Genomic DNA, 15,000 nt, shown 5'->3' on the forward strand with positions numbered 1-15,000 from the left:
ATACATTCTATATTGGTCAACTATTGTAATTCGAAGGCATTTATAAAGTGTTAGTCACACAAACGGCTCATAAACGGGTTATAAATCTATTATTTTAAGTTGATCGGACTCAACAAACTGACCTTTGAAGTTAGTTATTTTAAGTTGCACTAATAAGAGGCAGATCACCGGTGCCGCCGCGTTTCTACACAACCTATAAAGTCTTTTTAAAGCGTGATAAGCGGATGCCCCTGATGATGGGTGTTAGTGCTGGATGAATATGGCTCTCTAATGGCGATGATGTCAAAGAGTAAGAGCCGAAGCTTTAATTAGCAGCGCAGAAGGTTTAGCCGTGGTCGTCTGCTCACCTCTCAATGCAGCTCTTTGTTCACGTCTCTCTGAAGCACCGGCTCCGGTTTCAGCTCCGAGAGGATCTCAGAGGATCTGGAAGGCTTTTCAAAGCAGCGGCCGCCGTATCGTCTCAGAAGAGCTTATCTGCAGATACAGTAGGCCTCGCTCTCGACGACAACGCGTTATACATGTATACGGTCACGACCAAACGTATCAGCAGCCTTGGTGAAGAGAGGGCTGCGCTGATCCGTTATTTAAACGATTCACAGATAAATGCATGATAAGAATTTGAAATTGGGGGAAATATCATTAGGTAATGCTTTTCTCAAATACACGCTGGACACAATTATTGGCACCCCGTAGAAGTTCTCACGACTAAAATATATTTGAAGCATAGTCCCATTCCAGGGTGATTATGAAGGTGAAATTATCCAGCCATGGTTTCACAGAATTATAAATAGGAGGGAAAACCAAGCCAAAGTCCCTTAATCATCCGTCACAATGAGGAAAAAAAATGATTTACTTCTGAAGTGCAGCAAAAGTGATAAACGGAGGTTTTATTTCATAATGACATTTGCTGCCATTTTATTATCCAATGAAAGGTTAGATTTTTGTGATTTTTTTTAAATAAAAGTTCAAATGTATTAATGCAGATTCATTTTCACAGCCTTCCTTAATCATATTTACCAAGGGTGTCAATATATATAGGACAACAACAATATGAATGATAAATGTGATGTTTAATTGCATCCCTACTTTCAGGAAGAGTTCACCCAAAAAACAAAACATGAGGGTGCTTCAATTATTGGCCGAACCATTCAACAGCTCAAACACCCGTTTACACCAACGGCGATAACTACTGAGTTTGAATTATTAAACTTTTAATTCTATGAGAATAAAACGTAGTACTTCTGCGTTATTTGTATAGCAATAGACGACATATTTGTAGCAACAGACAACAACACACTGTAGGGGTCAAAATTATTATTTTTTTCGTTCATGCCGAAAATCATTACAATTTTAAGATCATATTTTGTCAAATTTAAATCGTAAATATATCAAAACTTAATTTTTGGTAATATGCATTGCTAAGAAGGGGTGATGCGTGTTATATGTACCTAAAAAAAATTGTGCATCATTTACACCCCAGCAAATATATCATACGCATGCAAAAAAGCGTAATATGTGCAGGTCAAACACGTGTTTATCAAATGCATGACAAAGTCGATTTCTGCATATAAATAGCATGCGAAATACAAACAGGAAACATGCTAATGATATGCATTTTCAAATTTCAAGAACATAATATGTCACAGTTTATTTTTTTATTCTAACTTATGCATTAAATGAGCTACAGTGCACCCACTAGTAAAAAAAACACATCAAAAATGATTTTTGGTGCCTGTATAATTTTTGAGAAACAGCCTGCTGCTTCAGCCAGACTCTCCTCTGCAGCGTCTGGCACCGAAACGCTTTAATCTGCTGCTCTCTGGTTTCTTTTTCATTAATCTGAGAGGCTCACGATGTGATAAAACCCCGAACAACTTCCGTACCTGCGGATAAGCCTGGGAGCGAGCAGAGATCTGGAGTATCAGGGTTTCAAAGCGCGTGGAGGTGAAGGAGGGATGTGTTTTCCTCCCGAGCTCCTCAGATCAAGTTCATCCACGTGTACGAGAAACCAGCGCCGACACACACATTGTTTTATACACGTATGCACTGCACAAACATGTAACAAGGTGCATACACGTACATACATGCATGCATATATTGTATTTCTTGCTTAAAATGAACCTAAAATAGGGTAAAAATTTGCATTTATTAATATGTTCAATAAATGATCACTTATTAAGCTGAATCAAATCATTGCCGTCTCTAGCAATTTTAGGATTTTCAATTTACGTTCTATTTTTGGGTTCATTCTGAGGTTATTTTAAACCCAGAAGATTTTAGATTCAGGGTTAGAGTTAGGATAGATTGATAGATGGATGGATGGACGGATGAGAGAGAATTTTAATACATTGAAAACAAAAAGACTATCAAATCACACGAGCCAATATTTTATTCACAACAGAACGGACAACATCATAAATGCTCAAACTGAGAAATGTTATACCTTTATTTACTAAATGAGCTCAAAAAAAGGTGTCACAGGGTCAAAAGAGGGCTGAAAATACAAGAACTTTTGGGAGAACAGCAACTAATTAAGTAAATCGGCTTCAGGTCTGTAGCATGATTATTAAAGGGATGTCTGAATTAAATATGGGCATAAAAAGTGCATAAAAAGATTGTGGAAAACAATGTCAAATTGCAAAGGCTTTGCAAATCTCGTCATCTCCAGCGCATAACATCATCAGAAGATTCAGAGAACCTGAAGCTGTGCATGAGGAACAATGCAGAAGATCTTTGTTGGATGCTCATGGTCTTCGGGCCTCAGGCGACATTTGGTCACATGATTCTGTCTTTGACATCACTGAATGGGCCCAGGAATACTTCCAGAAACCTCTGTCGGTAAACACAATCCTCCGAGCCGGCCGCAGATGACAACTAAAGCTCCATCATGCATTTGTGAACGGGGTCCAGAAGGCCAAGGATCAAGACTTTTCAGTGTGTTATCAGCGTTTGGTTCAAAAGCAGCATCTCTGAGGGTATGGAGGTGCATAAGGTCACACAGTATGGCAGCTTCGTGTTTTGGAAGACACTATGAATGCTGAAAGGTATATAGAGGATTTAGAGCAACATATGCTCCCCTCCAGAGGACGTCTATTTCAGGTCTTGTGTTTTTCAGCAGGACAACACTAAACCACATACTGCAGATATTAGAACTTCATAGAAAACGTCCGGAGATGAGTCAAGATCTTTCACCTGTAGAGAACATTTGGAGTATCATTATTAACGAAATGTGTGTCAAAGACGGCCACAAACTCTTCAGCAGCTGGAAACCTATATCAGGCATGAATGGGGCCAAACTCCAGAAACATATAACCTCGATGCCCAGACGAGGTGCTACACCATAATAAACATGCCCCGCTTCTCCTTTTATGTTCTATTGTGAATGAGGTATTGGCGTATGCGATTTGAAAGTCTTCACAGGTCTTCGAACGACACGATCACGAGGTTCATTGGGCTGAATCCCAAAAAACATAGTTCTCCTGCTAGATCCTCATCTAAACCGCTTGTAAATGTTTACGTGACTTTACGTGCATCAGCAAATATTTACAAACCCCAGAGCCGCAGCAGAACCCGCCGGCACGTCTCACAGACGTTAGTGTCATGTTCGCCCGGCGGCAGGACTTCCTCTCAAACCACAGCACCAAAAAAAAAAATCATAGCGTAAGCAATACATTTATCATGCAAGAAAACTACTATACTGTACTCCGAGACAGCAGAAGCATGAATAGACAAAACGAGACTAAATAAACGACGACCGAGCAGCAAGGTTTGAACTTGAAGAAAGCAGTGCTTACCTGCCATGATGCTGTGTGCTTGTTTTTTGTATTATCTTGAGTGAGGAGAGTCACTTCTTCCCTCCTTTGATGCACATGTGGGACTTTTCACCCGTTTTATGATCCAGCACGATTTCATTGAGTTCATGGAATAGTTAACCCTGAAAAAGCGCATCCATTGATTAGGACGAGTTTGTTTCTGGAGGAACGTCTCTGCAGCGAACGGATAAAAATATCCCAACAATCCACAGCCCTCAGTTATAACCAGGAGAAGACAGAAGATCAAACGAACCCGGCGTTAAGACGTTTTAAATTAAAAAGTCCATAATCATCACAATGCTAGTGTTCTGGTCTGAATCAGGAGATGTTTGTGGATTTAAAACATTAAACTTAACGCTGGATTAGTTTTTAGATCTTTTGTCTTCTCCAGGTATTAACTGATGTAGATCTTTTTATTACCCTCATTCCGACGGCACCCATTCACTGCAGAGACGCTGATGCAACGCTGCTTGATTGCTGTATTATTTATGGCTAGCACTGGCTGAGGACGGATTTGGGAAATTCACACATTTATATTTCAGCATGTTTCCCTGGTGTTTGGCTGAAGCGTATTTCGCTTCGAGCCTCGTGCGTTCGGTCTCCGCTCAGAATCCAAGCTCGACCGCACGATGACATCACAGAAAATACCCCCCTTTCGGGCCAGGAGCGCTCGGATCGCCTCGTCTCGTCTCTTCCACTTTTCCACAGACAATTAAAAACCACAAGCCTCTGAAGCTCTCTAATGAGACTCTAATCCTACCCATGATGCAAAGCATGTCCTCCTCCGTACCTCCCAGAATACAGCAGGAAGACTCCAGCTGCCAAGAGCTTCAAGGAGTAAGTTATAGCTGTTTGTGTGCAAAGACCCAGATTGATACAAGAGCGTACTATAGATGCTTCCTGCTGCTAGCTACACGTCCTTACAGAATACACTTTTTTTTCTTTAAAAATAGAGCAGAAAGATGTAGAATGATTGAAGACCTAGTCATAACTTGCTAAAGAGAACAAAGAGTGAGAATGGGTTTATTTGGAATAGCATAGCATATTTTTTTTCCTCTTTTTTTTTTTGTTTTAGTATCACTGCTGTATTATTACATCTTATTAGCTTTTGTTGATGCTTTGAATTTTATATATATTTTTTAAATGCATGTATATTTAATGCTGTCAAATGATTAATTACAACTAATCACTTCCAAAATAAGCCTTTGTTTACATTAAATATAAAAATTATATATATATACACATATATACATGTGTGTGTAATATATACATATACACACATTATTTATATATATATATATATATATATATATATATATATATATATATATATATATATATGTGTGTATATGCATATATATATATATATATATATATATATATATATATATATATATATATATATATATATACACACACACACACACATTATATATATATTGTATATACATATATATACACATATATACATATATAATTTTTTGTATACACAGTCTTGAAAAAATATTTAATATATAAAAACATAAAATAAATTTATTTGAATGTGATTAATCGTTTAACAGCACTAATATATTTTTTGTGCATAATTGAATTCATTAAAATCAACTTTACAATTAGATGGATAAAAGAAGCTGTATTGTATTTGAGTTAATGTTCATTACAATAATGCTTTTTTTTCCCTTTAAGCTGCTTTATTTACAAAAAAATTTAATGAAATAAACTGGACAGTCAAATACAAACACACTCCTGTTACAAAAGATTTTTAATGGAGACTGCCATTAAGAAAGTCTTCATCCTGAAAAACGCCGATTTATAAAACGTCACAGTTCCTGCAGCCTTCAAATGTTATAAAAAAGAAGAACAGAGCGAATAAACTCGCGTCCGATAATCGCCTAAGCTAAGATGTGACATAAAAAGAGTCCCATTAAATTAAAAATAGGTTAATGATAGATGTAAGAAACCTGCACGGAAAAAGAAAATGAACACAAATGACATTAACAAGCAAGCATCCACAGGTGACAGCTCATGAATATTCATGCATCATCATCATCATCATCATCATCTTGAGTTCTCATTCAAGTTCCTCACAGTGGGTTAAAGATCTAGTCCTTCATACTTGTGCTGCGTTTCTCAGATGAACTCTCCTCTGAACGGAAGCCCGTGACGGTTCTGCTGTTGCCAGCGGTGACGGAGACGACAGAGGGTTGAGTCTCTCGGGTCCTCAAACTCGGAGAAGCCCAGCTGGTTCAACAGCTCGTAAACCCCAGCCCGGGCCGCCACCTGAACGCAGCACACACACACACACACACACACACACACACACACACAGAAGGAAAGAAGTGAGAGACGGGGCCGAGGTGTGGTCACGTGGTCGGCCATCTGGCCACATCTGGTCGTGACGGGCCGGACACACACATAAAGCAGCTCGGGGTTTACTCTGGCTCTGTTGACTCAAGAAGAACACAAAACCAGCAACACACACACAGTCCATCCCTTAAAATACATATCTATCCATCCATGTGTCTGTCTATCCCTCTGATTACATATCTGTCTATCCAACTATACTATATATATCAGTCAGCATCTAACTATACACATACACACACACCCTGTCTATCCGTCTAACTATATATTCAACTGTCCGTCTGTGTCTCTGATTATATGTCTACCTATTTATTGAGTGAAAGAGGCAATTTCTTCAGTCTGATGCTTAACTTAATTTTTGACGTGAAAAGGCAGTCATTAAAAACAATTAAGCAAAGCCAGCCCAGTGTCAAACACAACGAACACAATGCATGACTTTGCACGCAAAACTAAAGTAACTAAAGAGTCGTTTTAGTCCCGAGCATCATCTGGCCTGATTAGAGGGAAAGCGGATCGTCATGAGAGTCTACGGCGTGGAGCGCGGCAGGATTCGGGTGTTAAAAAGTGACCCCATTAGGGATTTGTGAAAATGCATAATCTTCCATGCAGCTCTTAGTGAACGAAAACAGCCTGCAAGGTTTCAAACCTGAAAGTTACCGTCTATCAAAAGAAAGAAATCAACTGAATGTCTGAAACGAGCCGGTTTTAAGTCGCTCGATGCCGACGTCGAGATGAAATATTAGCATATTTCTGCCCGCTTGTTGGTCTGAATGAAAATGCTAATTCATTCTTCACCACTAGGTGTCACTCAGCAGGCACGGCTTCAAATAAAATCAACCGGAATCGTTTGAGGGACTGAACAAGTAAGGTCAAAATAAATGCATATTAGAAGACAAAAAGGGTATCTTGCCCCTGCATGCATGCGATCCAAAAGAGAGATATCAACTTCTCGCAACCCATAATAGGGGCGCTTTAAATACCCATGATTCCCTGCGTCAGGTGTGAACGAGATCTGGATGGACTCCCACCGGCAGCGATAAAAACAACACACAGCGGACACAAAGAGAAACGACCGCAGGCAAACACAAGCCACAGTAAAAGCTGACGTTATGAGTCTTCCAGCGCCGGAGAGAAACACACACACGATATTAGCGGCTGTAAACCTCCCCTCAAACGCCTGATCACAAGACCCGAAAAAAACGGGTTCGGAAAAACAAACGTTGAGTGTTATTTATATTCCTTGAAGGTCAAAATAATAAATTTGTTTGGCAGCGATGGGCAGATCGAAGCACACATACAGTATAAACAGAGATCTGTACCATGGCACATCGACCTCTGAGACCTCAAACACCCTCTGAATGTTCTGCTTGTGTTGTATAACAGAGAGGTCAGAGTGCTGACCTTTGACCCCAGCTGACCGATGACCCGGTCAGCAGGACCGTGATGAACAGAACGAACGCGTCAGGATTATCAATGCATTTCACGAAGGACTTGACAAAGACGTGTTTGAAAAAATGCATAATAACACGCACTTCAACGCTTCGCATTTTACAAATAATTCCCGCCACTAATGTTAAAACGCTTTGTGTGTTTATAGGTTTTACAAAAGTTTAACAATGAAAGCATTCGTGAGGTCACAAAATGCAGTTTTTACTGTATATATTGTGTGTGAAGCTTTACAACTGTTTACGCTAAATAACACTTTTTCATTTAGTTTAAATTTGATGCACAACATAACTAAAAATGAAATAAAAAATATATATATATATATATTTATATATAAAAACCTGTGCCATTTTTTTTACATAATGCATGTGTTTATGTGTAATGTGTATTATGCATTATATTATATGTATAGTATTATAGACAGATTGTAAACAGCCCTGACGTTCAGTGAGTAAGTGTGGATCTTCTCAGATTTTGTACTTCCTTCAGTTCTTCAGATAAGAGCCAGTGTGTGTCTCAGTGATAAGACCTAATGAAGTCTCCTCCGGTCCTGACTGATACCCAGAGCTCTCTGTGGGTTCATCAGACGTGTTACTTCAGATCCTCTCATGCCTTTCTCCTCCACATTATTAGCTCATACTGACTTCTTGACCGTCCATAAGTCACTTTCTATAGAAGATAATGGATATTTCAGTGGTTTTGGTTATTCTTCTCACATCTGTACTATATAAAATGACCTCATATATATATATATATATATATATATATATATATATATATATATATATATATATATATATATATATATATATATATATATACATATATACACACTGTTTGTGATTGTTGTGTTTGAGTAATGGGTTTATTTATTATGCATATATAAAGACACACTTTATATACATACAGCATATTTTTTTTAATATTTACATGTATATTGTATATTCTGTATATGAATGCACCTGTTTGTATGTAATAAATAAACAGCGCACACTTGTATATTGCGATATGTGAATAGAAATGCTTATTTTGGATCGTTCAATCTCTCCACAACCAACTCAGAAGTGACTGCCTTTAAATTGAATTCAATTCAAATACATTTAACATTTATATTCTTTTTTTTTTAAATGCATAAAGCCATTATTAAATGACAGTAATTTAATGTTCGAGTCAAACCTAACCCTAACCACCTGTGCTTCAGGAACATACAGGAGGTGCATTAAAGTAGTCATGGATGTGACTCTCATCATAAACAAACCATTCTATTTTGCCGTCATGAAAGACGCATTAAAAAGAGTCACGTCCAAGTACAAGAATCGGCCGAGATGACTCTCCCGCTTTCATTTAGCAGTGAATGGAGTCGCTTCGCTGGGCTCTGGATCTATGAAGCGGATTCAAGACATTCCAGCATTAGAAAAACACGAAGGCTTCGGAGCGATCCCTGTGAAAACACAGCACACAGAAGAACGCCTCGGTGATTTCAGCACGGATGGAGAAAGCTCTCCTAAAATGCACCTGCTACAAACTGTACGTGTTATTAAAGCGATTGATTGTCTCCCGAGGGACGAGTCGAACGGTTTCCAGGGCTAATTTCCAGCCCGTCGATGGAGTTAAGCTGCATTTAACACAGAATATTCCTCTCATACGTGCTGGGTTACACATCAGAGCCAGAATCCAATAACAGACCGTGGTTATCGATTCGACGCGGAGAAATCAGGACGGATGTTCGCTCGGAACAGGACAAGATCCAGTTCATCTGGGTTAGCTTAGTTCAAACGAACACGTTTTTACCCGTCGGATCACGGGTTTATAGAGACACGTCTCACTTAAGCTTGAACAAAAGTCAGTTTAAGAAGCAGTTCTTCGGTTCCTCGTCGGCTGACTGGAAGGGGATAGAAAAGCACAATAATCCACGCGGGGGGGGATACTCATTTGTTTGGAATGGCAATAAATTCCAGACTTTACCGTGAGCCACAGCTGGCCTCACACACACACACACACACACACCTCGTGAAAGCGATGCTAGAGTAAGCTTGTAAATTCCAGGGGCCATGTCTAAATGAAGCGATGGCTACGGCTCGACAAGCACAAGAAACATTCACACAACAACACATGAGAGTCCACACACAGACACACACACACACACACACACACACACACACACACACACACACACACACACACACACACACACACACACACACACACACACACACACACACACACACACACACACACACACACACACACACACACACACACACACAGACACACACACACAGACACACACACACAGACACACACACACACACACACACACACACACACACACACACACACACACACACACACACACACACACACACACAGACACACACACACAGACACACACACAGACACACACACAGACACACACACAGACACACACAGACACACACACACAGACACACACACACACACAGACACACACACACACACACACACACACACACACACACACACACACACACACACACACACACACACACACACACACAGACACACACACACACAGACACACAGACACACACACACACACACACTCTCTCACAAGAGTTATACTTCTGAAATCAAGATGACGGGAGATGAACACAAGTTATGATAATGTATGATAATAATAATATGATAATGTTTTAAAGTATTTAAATGCACATCTGGACGTGCATTTGCTCGGAAATAACACTTTTTTGTGATTGGGGTTTAAATATAAAAATACATGCATTTAAACATGCTGTTAAAATAAATAAATAAATAAATAAATACAAATAATTGTGAAAACGGTCCACTGGCCATTAGGAAAAAGTAAAATAAAATAAGGTGAAATAAAAATTAATATAAAATTAAAAAAGTCATAATATATAATACATAATAAACCATGCATTGTGTAATTTTAATTTATACAGTTTAATTTTTAGTAATAATTTGTATGTGTCCTGTGTATATTTTAAGTATAGACAAATACACAAATATATATATATACATATCTTTATATTAAGAAAAATGTAATGTTTAAATGATGTATAAATTATTTACTATACAATGTACATAAATAAATACATGTACATATTTTCAATAATAATAATAATAATAATAATAACAGTTTGACAGCCCTAGTTAGTATATATAAAAAGCACTATTGCTGGCTTTATATGACAAAATTATATAAAAAGTACCTTAAATAAAGATGTAATGTCATTGAGTTTTTTTTGCAGTAGTGGTCACACACAGATAAAAAAAAAAAGTCACCAAAAAACAATGTGTTCAATGAGTTTAATTAATGAGTGATGAACTCTGCAGAAATTATGGTCTAAATGCACTTAATTGCAACGTAGGCGTTCATAAAGCCACGAAACAACGCAGAGAAAAGCACACCACATTTACATTAAAAATAATAAGCAACTACAAAGACTACAGCGATCAGATCTGACCTGCAGCATCCAGCAGCTGAAGGAGCGCTGCCAGGAGTCTCTCTTCTCCAGGTGCAGGTAGGTGTTGAAGAGGATCAGGTACATGTAGCGCTCCAGATACAGCAGACTCTTCAGCGTCAGAGCCTCCATCTCCGCCGGGCATTTACAGCTCTTGATCTGTCAAATCACAAAGACCACCGACACAAAACTGAGAAATGGTGCAGGCGTCGCTGGTGGACTTCTCCACATTTTCAGAGCATTTGCATTTTATCACGGCATTTATATTTTGGGAAACGCTCATTCGTGCTCGACTACTTTAATACTGTAAATCAATAAATAAAGCACTAAAAGGTTCAATTCGATAATCATAAAACAAATGTCAAATATATATAATGCACAATACACTATATATAACAATTTTATTTTACACAGTTTATTGGTTTAGTTTTTAATGCTGTATTTAACAAAAAACGAAACTTGGTGAAATGGTGCAAGCTGTTTTTCCACAGCATTTATATTTTGGGAAATGCTCGTTCATGCTCGACTAATAATATAGTGGGTTTTCATAAAAGATTCACATGTCAGATTCATGAACAACCTTTTTAAACAGTTTGCAATTCATCTGCAAGCTTAATTGCGTTTAAATTACAGACAAACGCAGCTTTATTTTGATTTATGCTTAAAAAAAAAAATATTTTAACAGACATTATTGTTGGTTTAAAAAAATACAAATAATGAAACAAACTAATCAACTAATTTGAAATAAAATAAGACATTACACTAATTTGTGCAATAACCCTGTGGCTTAATTGCTTATAAACGACAAAATCATATCGAATACACCTTTAATAAAACACAACAAGTGATATGTATGTATGTATGTATATGTGTGTGTGTGTGTGTGTGTGTGTGTGTATATATATATATATATATAGGAATCAATCAAATCAGTTAATTTTGTGCTCAATTAAAATGAAAAAGAGTGTATCAGGTACAAGTTCACTCAACTTTCAGACTCTAATGATGATTAAGCAATTATGTAAAAGTTATGCTGATTTACCCCATACACGTGTTCAAAAAAACACAAGCCCAATTGCTGTGCATGTGTAAAACTAAATCCCCACCAGAGCAACACTTAAAAAGTGAATTAAAGCGCTGCTGCTGACCGAGTAATCCTGCGCTTTTAGAAATGAGATCAGGTCGAGTCATTTATGCAGGCGGCGGGAGATTAATTAGCCGTAATATTTAGTCTTCACTCACACAGCTCCAACAAAAGAAACTCCAGAGCATAAAGAAGGCCAATTACACGCACAGCCGGAGAGCAAACGCACAATAACGGCCAATTAATTCAATTTAGAAAGCTCGAGTCTGTAATAAAAGAGGATAACTGAACACTTTTCAAGCTAACTCAGCCGCAGCTACGCTCGTGTTGTGTTCTGATCATCGATCCTCATCAGTCAGAGGCACACGGAGGTTAAACCGGGACAGAAAACCAATCGATCGCCATCGTCTTTCACTTCAATGCAACGCACGTACGATTCAACTCAGTTTCTCATTACGCTGTTTTAGTGGAGCCGTATGCATGAAAGGGAGCACGCACAAACTGAAGCGTCTGCTGAAGCATCCAGCGAATGCGTGGAAAGATATTTTACTGTTATTTAGTGTAGCGTCAAAAAGGTCAGACACGCGAATCAAAGTCGGACTCTTAAAACAAGCTGCGTAATCTCCAACACGTTGCTGTTCTGGCAGCGTCGGGCTCAAAGCGCTCCGAAATAATCAAAGATAAAGGCTATTAAAGGCAGATGTTGGTCTGTTTTTATGATGAGTAAGTCCTCCCTGCTGAGAAATCAGTGCTGAATCATACAGAGAGGCTCCGTGGGATCTAGATCATAGTTTCTCACGCCGCGGTGATTAATAAACTCCTTTAACACACAAACCTGATCTGATCGGAGACAGGACATGACTGAAGCTGAGCAAAAACACGACGCATTCAACAGCGTATATGCAGCAAAAATGTATATGGAATTAGATTTTTATGTTTGTAAATTGTTTAAATGTATTTAATTTAAAAATTAAATATATATTTTTATAAATATTTTATAAATTAAATATATTTATAAATTAAATATATTATTTATAAATTAATTAAATATATATTATTTATAAATTAGTTAAATATATATTATTTATAAATTAATTAAATATTTATAAATTAATTAAATATATATTATTTATAAATTAGTTAAATATATATTATTTTTAAATTAGTTAAATATATATTATTTATAAATTAATATATACACACACACATATAAAAGGGGTGGGAGATGCATTGTGTAACTTTTAGATACTTAAAAAAATTGTTTATGTAAGCAATTCTAAAAAGTATGCTTTGCTTAAATAATTTAAAGTAAATTTTGTGATATAAACGTTATATTAAATATTTTTAAGATGGTAACAACATAGAGAGACTCCAACTAATAACAAAAAGCATAGAAACTGTTGGAAAGACGTATTTGCACAGCAGAAGAAATAACTAGAAAAAAAACTGATGAAGAATAGGTTTTGGAATTGAATAACATATCTACTGACCTGACACACAAGACATTATTTTCAACAGATTACCTTCACTCTTAAGAGCACTACACAGATCACTTTCAGGGACATCACGAGAGACATGAGAGGAGTGTATCACCACACACACACACACACACACACCTGATGAACAGCAGGTTACGAGCGGTCTCTAAACGTGTAACTTACAAACATTTTTGTCCAAAACCAGAGATACAGGAGAATGGACAAACTCTTTATCAAATCAGGCTACAACAGACAAAAAAAAAAAAAAAAAAGAATACAATAAAATAGAAATAATCAATGGAGGGAAGGACGGAGTAAAATATTGGTTTTTCTAATAAAAAATAAAAATGTAAATAAATGAATTAAAATGTAAATGCACCATAATTTAATAAATGTAAGTGAATAAATAAATACAAAAGTTACTGTGATCTGTGCTAAAAGTAAAAAAATAAAAAAGTAAAAAATATATATATAAATATATATATATATATATATATATATATATATATATAAATATATATAATAAAAATTTAAAATCTTATGCAATTATACTAATTATATTTAGATCGGTGTACAGCAGTTCTGCACTTATATATCAGATCTGAGTCAATCTTGACAATCTCACAGCCAACATAAATGCATTGCGGATATCAACTAATTATTTCAATAAGTGTAAAAAATTTAGAAATGAGGCCGATTCAAAGGGGAATCAGAGAGGAGGAGCTGGGGATGGAGGAGGGCCATTAGCTGTTGAGCAGAATACTGAAGGACTTTATATATGGGTGCCACGAGCTGACACGAGCTCGACTTCGGTTCTTTTTCTGACCATGACATGAACTGCTTTCATTCGACGGTTTCAAGAAGTTCTAAAAGGGTGAACACACAAATAGCTCCACCCACCGACAGCGCCGTCGCCCGGAGACCAACAGCCAGGTATGACAGGGTCTCATCGGCCAATCAGACGGACTACAAAAACACGGTGAAGTTTTAAAAGAGGAGCCCGAAAACAGGGCCGAGTTCTCCAGGGTGACGAAGAATTTATGAAGCAGAAGGTCAAAGTGTGCGGCTGACTTCTGAAGGTCAAAGTTCATGGGGAAGACTTCACATTGAAAAGAGAGCTGGTGCTCCACAAACTCAAACCCAAATAATTCACTTCATCACCCTCCGAGACGCATGGGAACCAGACAGGGTCTGATGACAAAGCTGCAAAACCAGCTCTCAGACACTAAACCTGTGGGACTGATGTCTGGTTAACATTTATATGTAGAATTCACTTAATAAATACATTTAAAATTAAAATTAATACACTAATGGAATATTCAAAACTAAAATAATAATAATAAAATAAAAAT

The 15,000-nt window shown here is 37.3% G+C and overlaps 1 protein-coding gene and 1 long non-coding RNA gene across 2 annotated transcripts in view; both read right to left on the bottom strand.

Annotated features, from left to right (window-relative positions):
- LOC122333556 overlaps nucleotides 1–525 on the bottom strand; it is a 3,224-nt gene extending 2,699 nt beyond the window's left edge. Inside the window, exon 1 of the long non-coding RNA XR_006248641.1 lies at nucleotides 348–525. This is a non-coding gene — a long non-coding RNA (uncharacterized LOC122333556). The remainder of the gene's footprint in view (nucleotides 1–347) is intronic.
- Nucleotides 526–5,556: 5,031 nt separating this feature from the next.
- Nucleotides 5,557–15,000, bottom strand: part of pald1a (phosphatase domain containing paladin 1a) — a 48,726-nt gene continuing 39,282 nt past the window's right edge. The window contains 2 exon segments of the mRNA XM_043231205.1: nucleotides 5,557–6,092; nucleotides 11,090–11,245. Of these exon segments, the coding sequence (XP_043087140.1) occupies nucleotides 5,943–6,092; nucleotides 11,090–11,245 (306 nt within the window). The 3' untranslated portion in view covers nucleotides 5,557–5,942.

The sequence above is a fragment of the Puntigrus tetrazona genome, unplaced genomic scaffold, assembly GCF_018831695.1.
Source record: "Puntigrus tetrazona isolate hp1 unplaced genomic scaffold, ASM1883169v1 S000000283, whole genome shotgun sequence".
Taxonomy (NCBI): domain Eukaryota; kingdom Metazoa; phylum Chordata; class Actinopteri; order Cypriniformes; family Cyprinidae; genus Puntigrus; species Puntigrus tetrazona.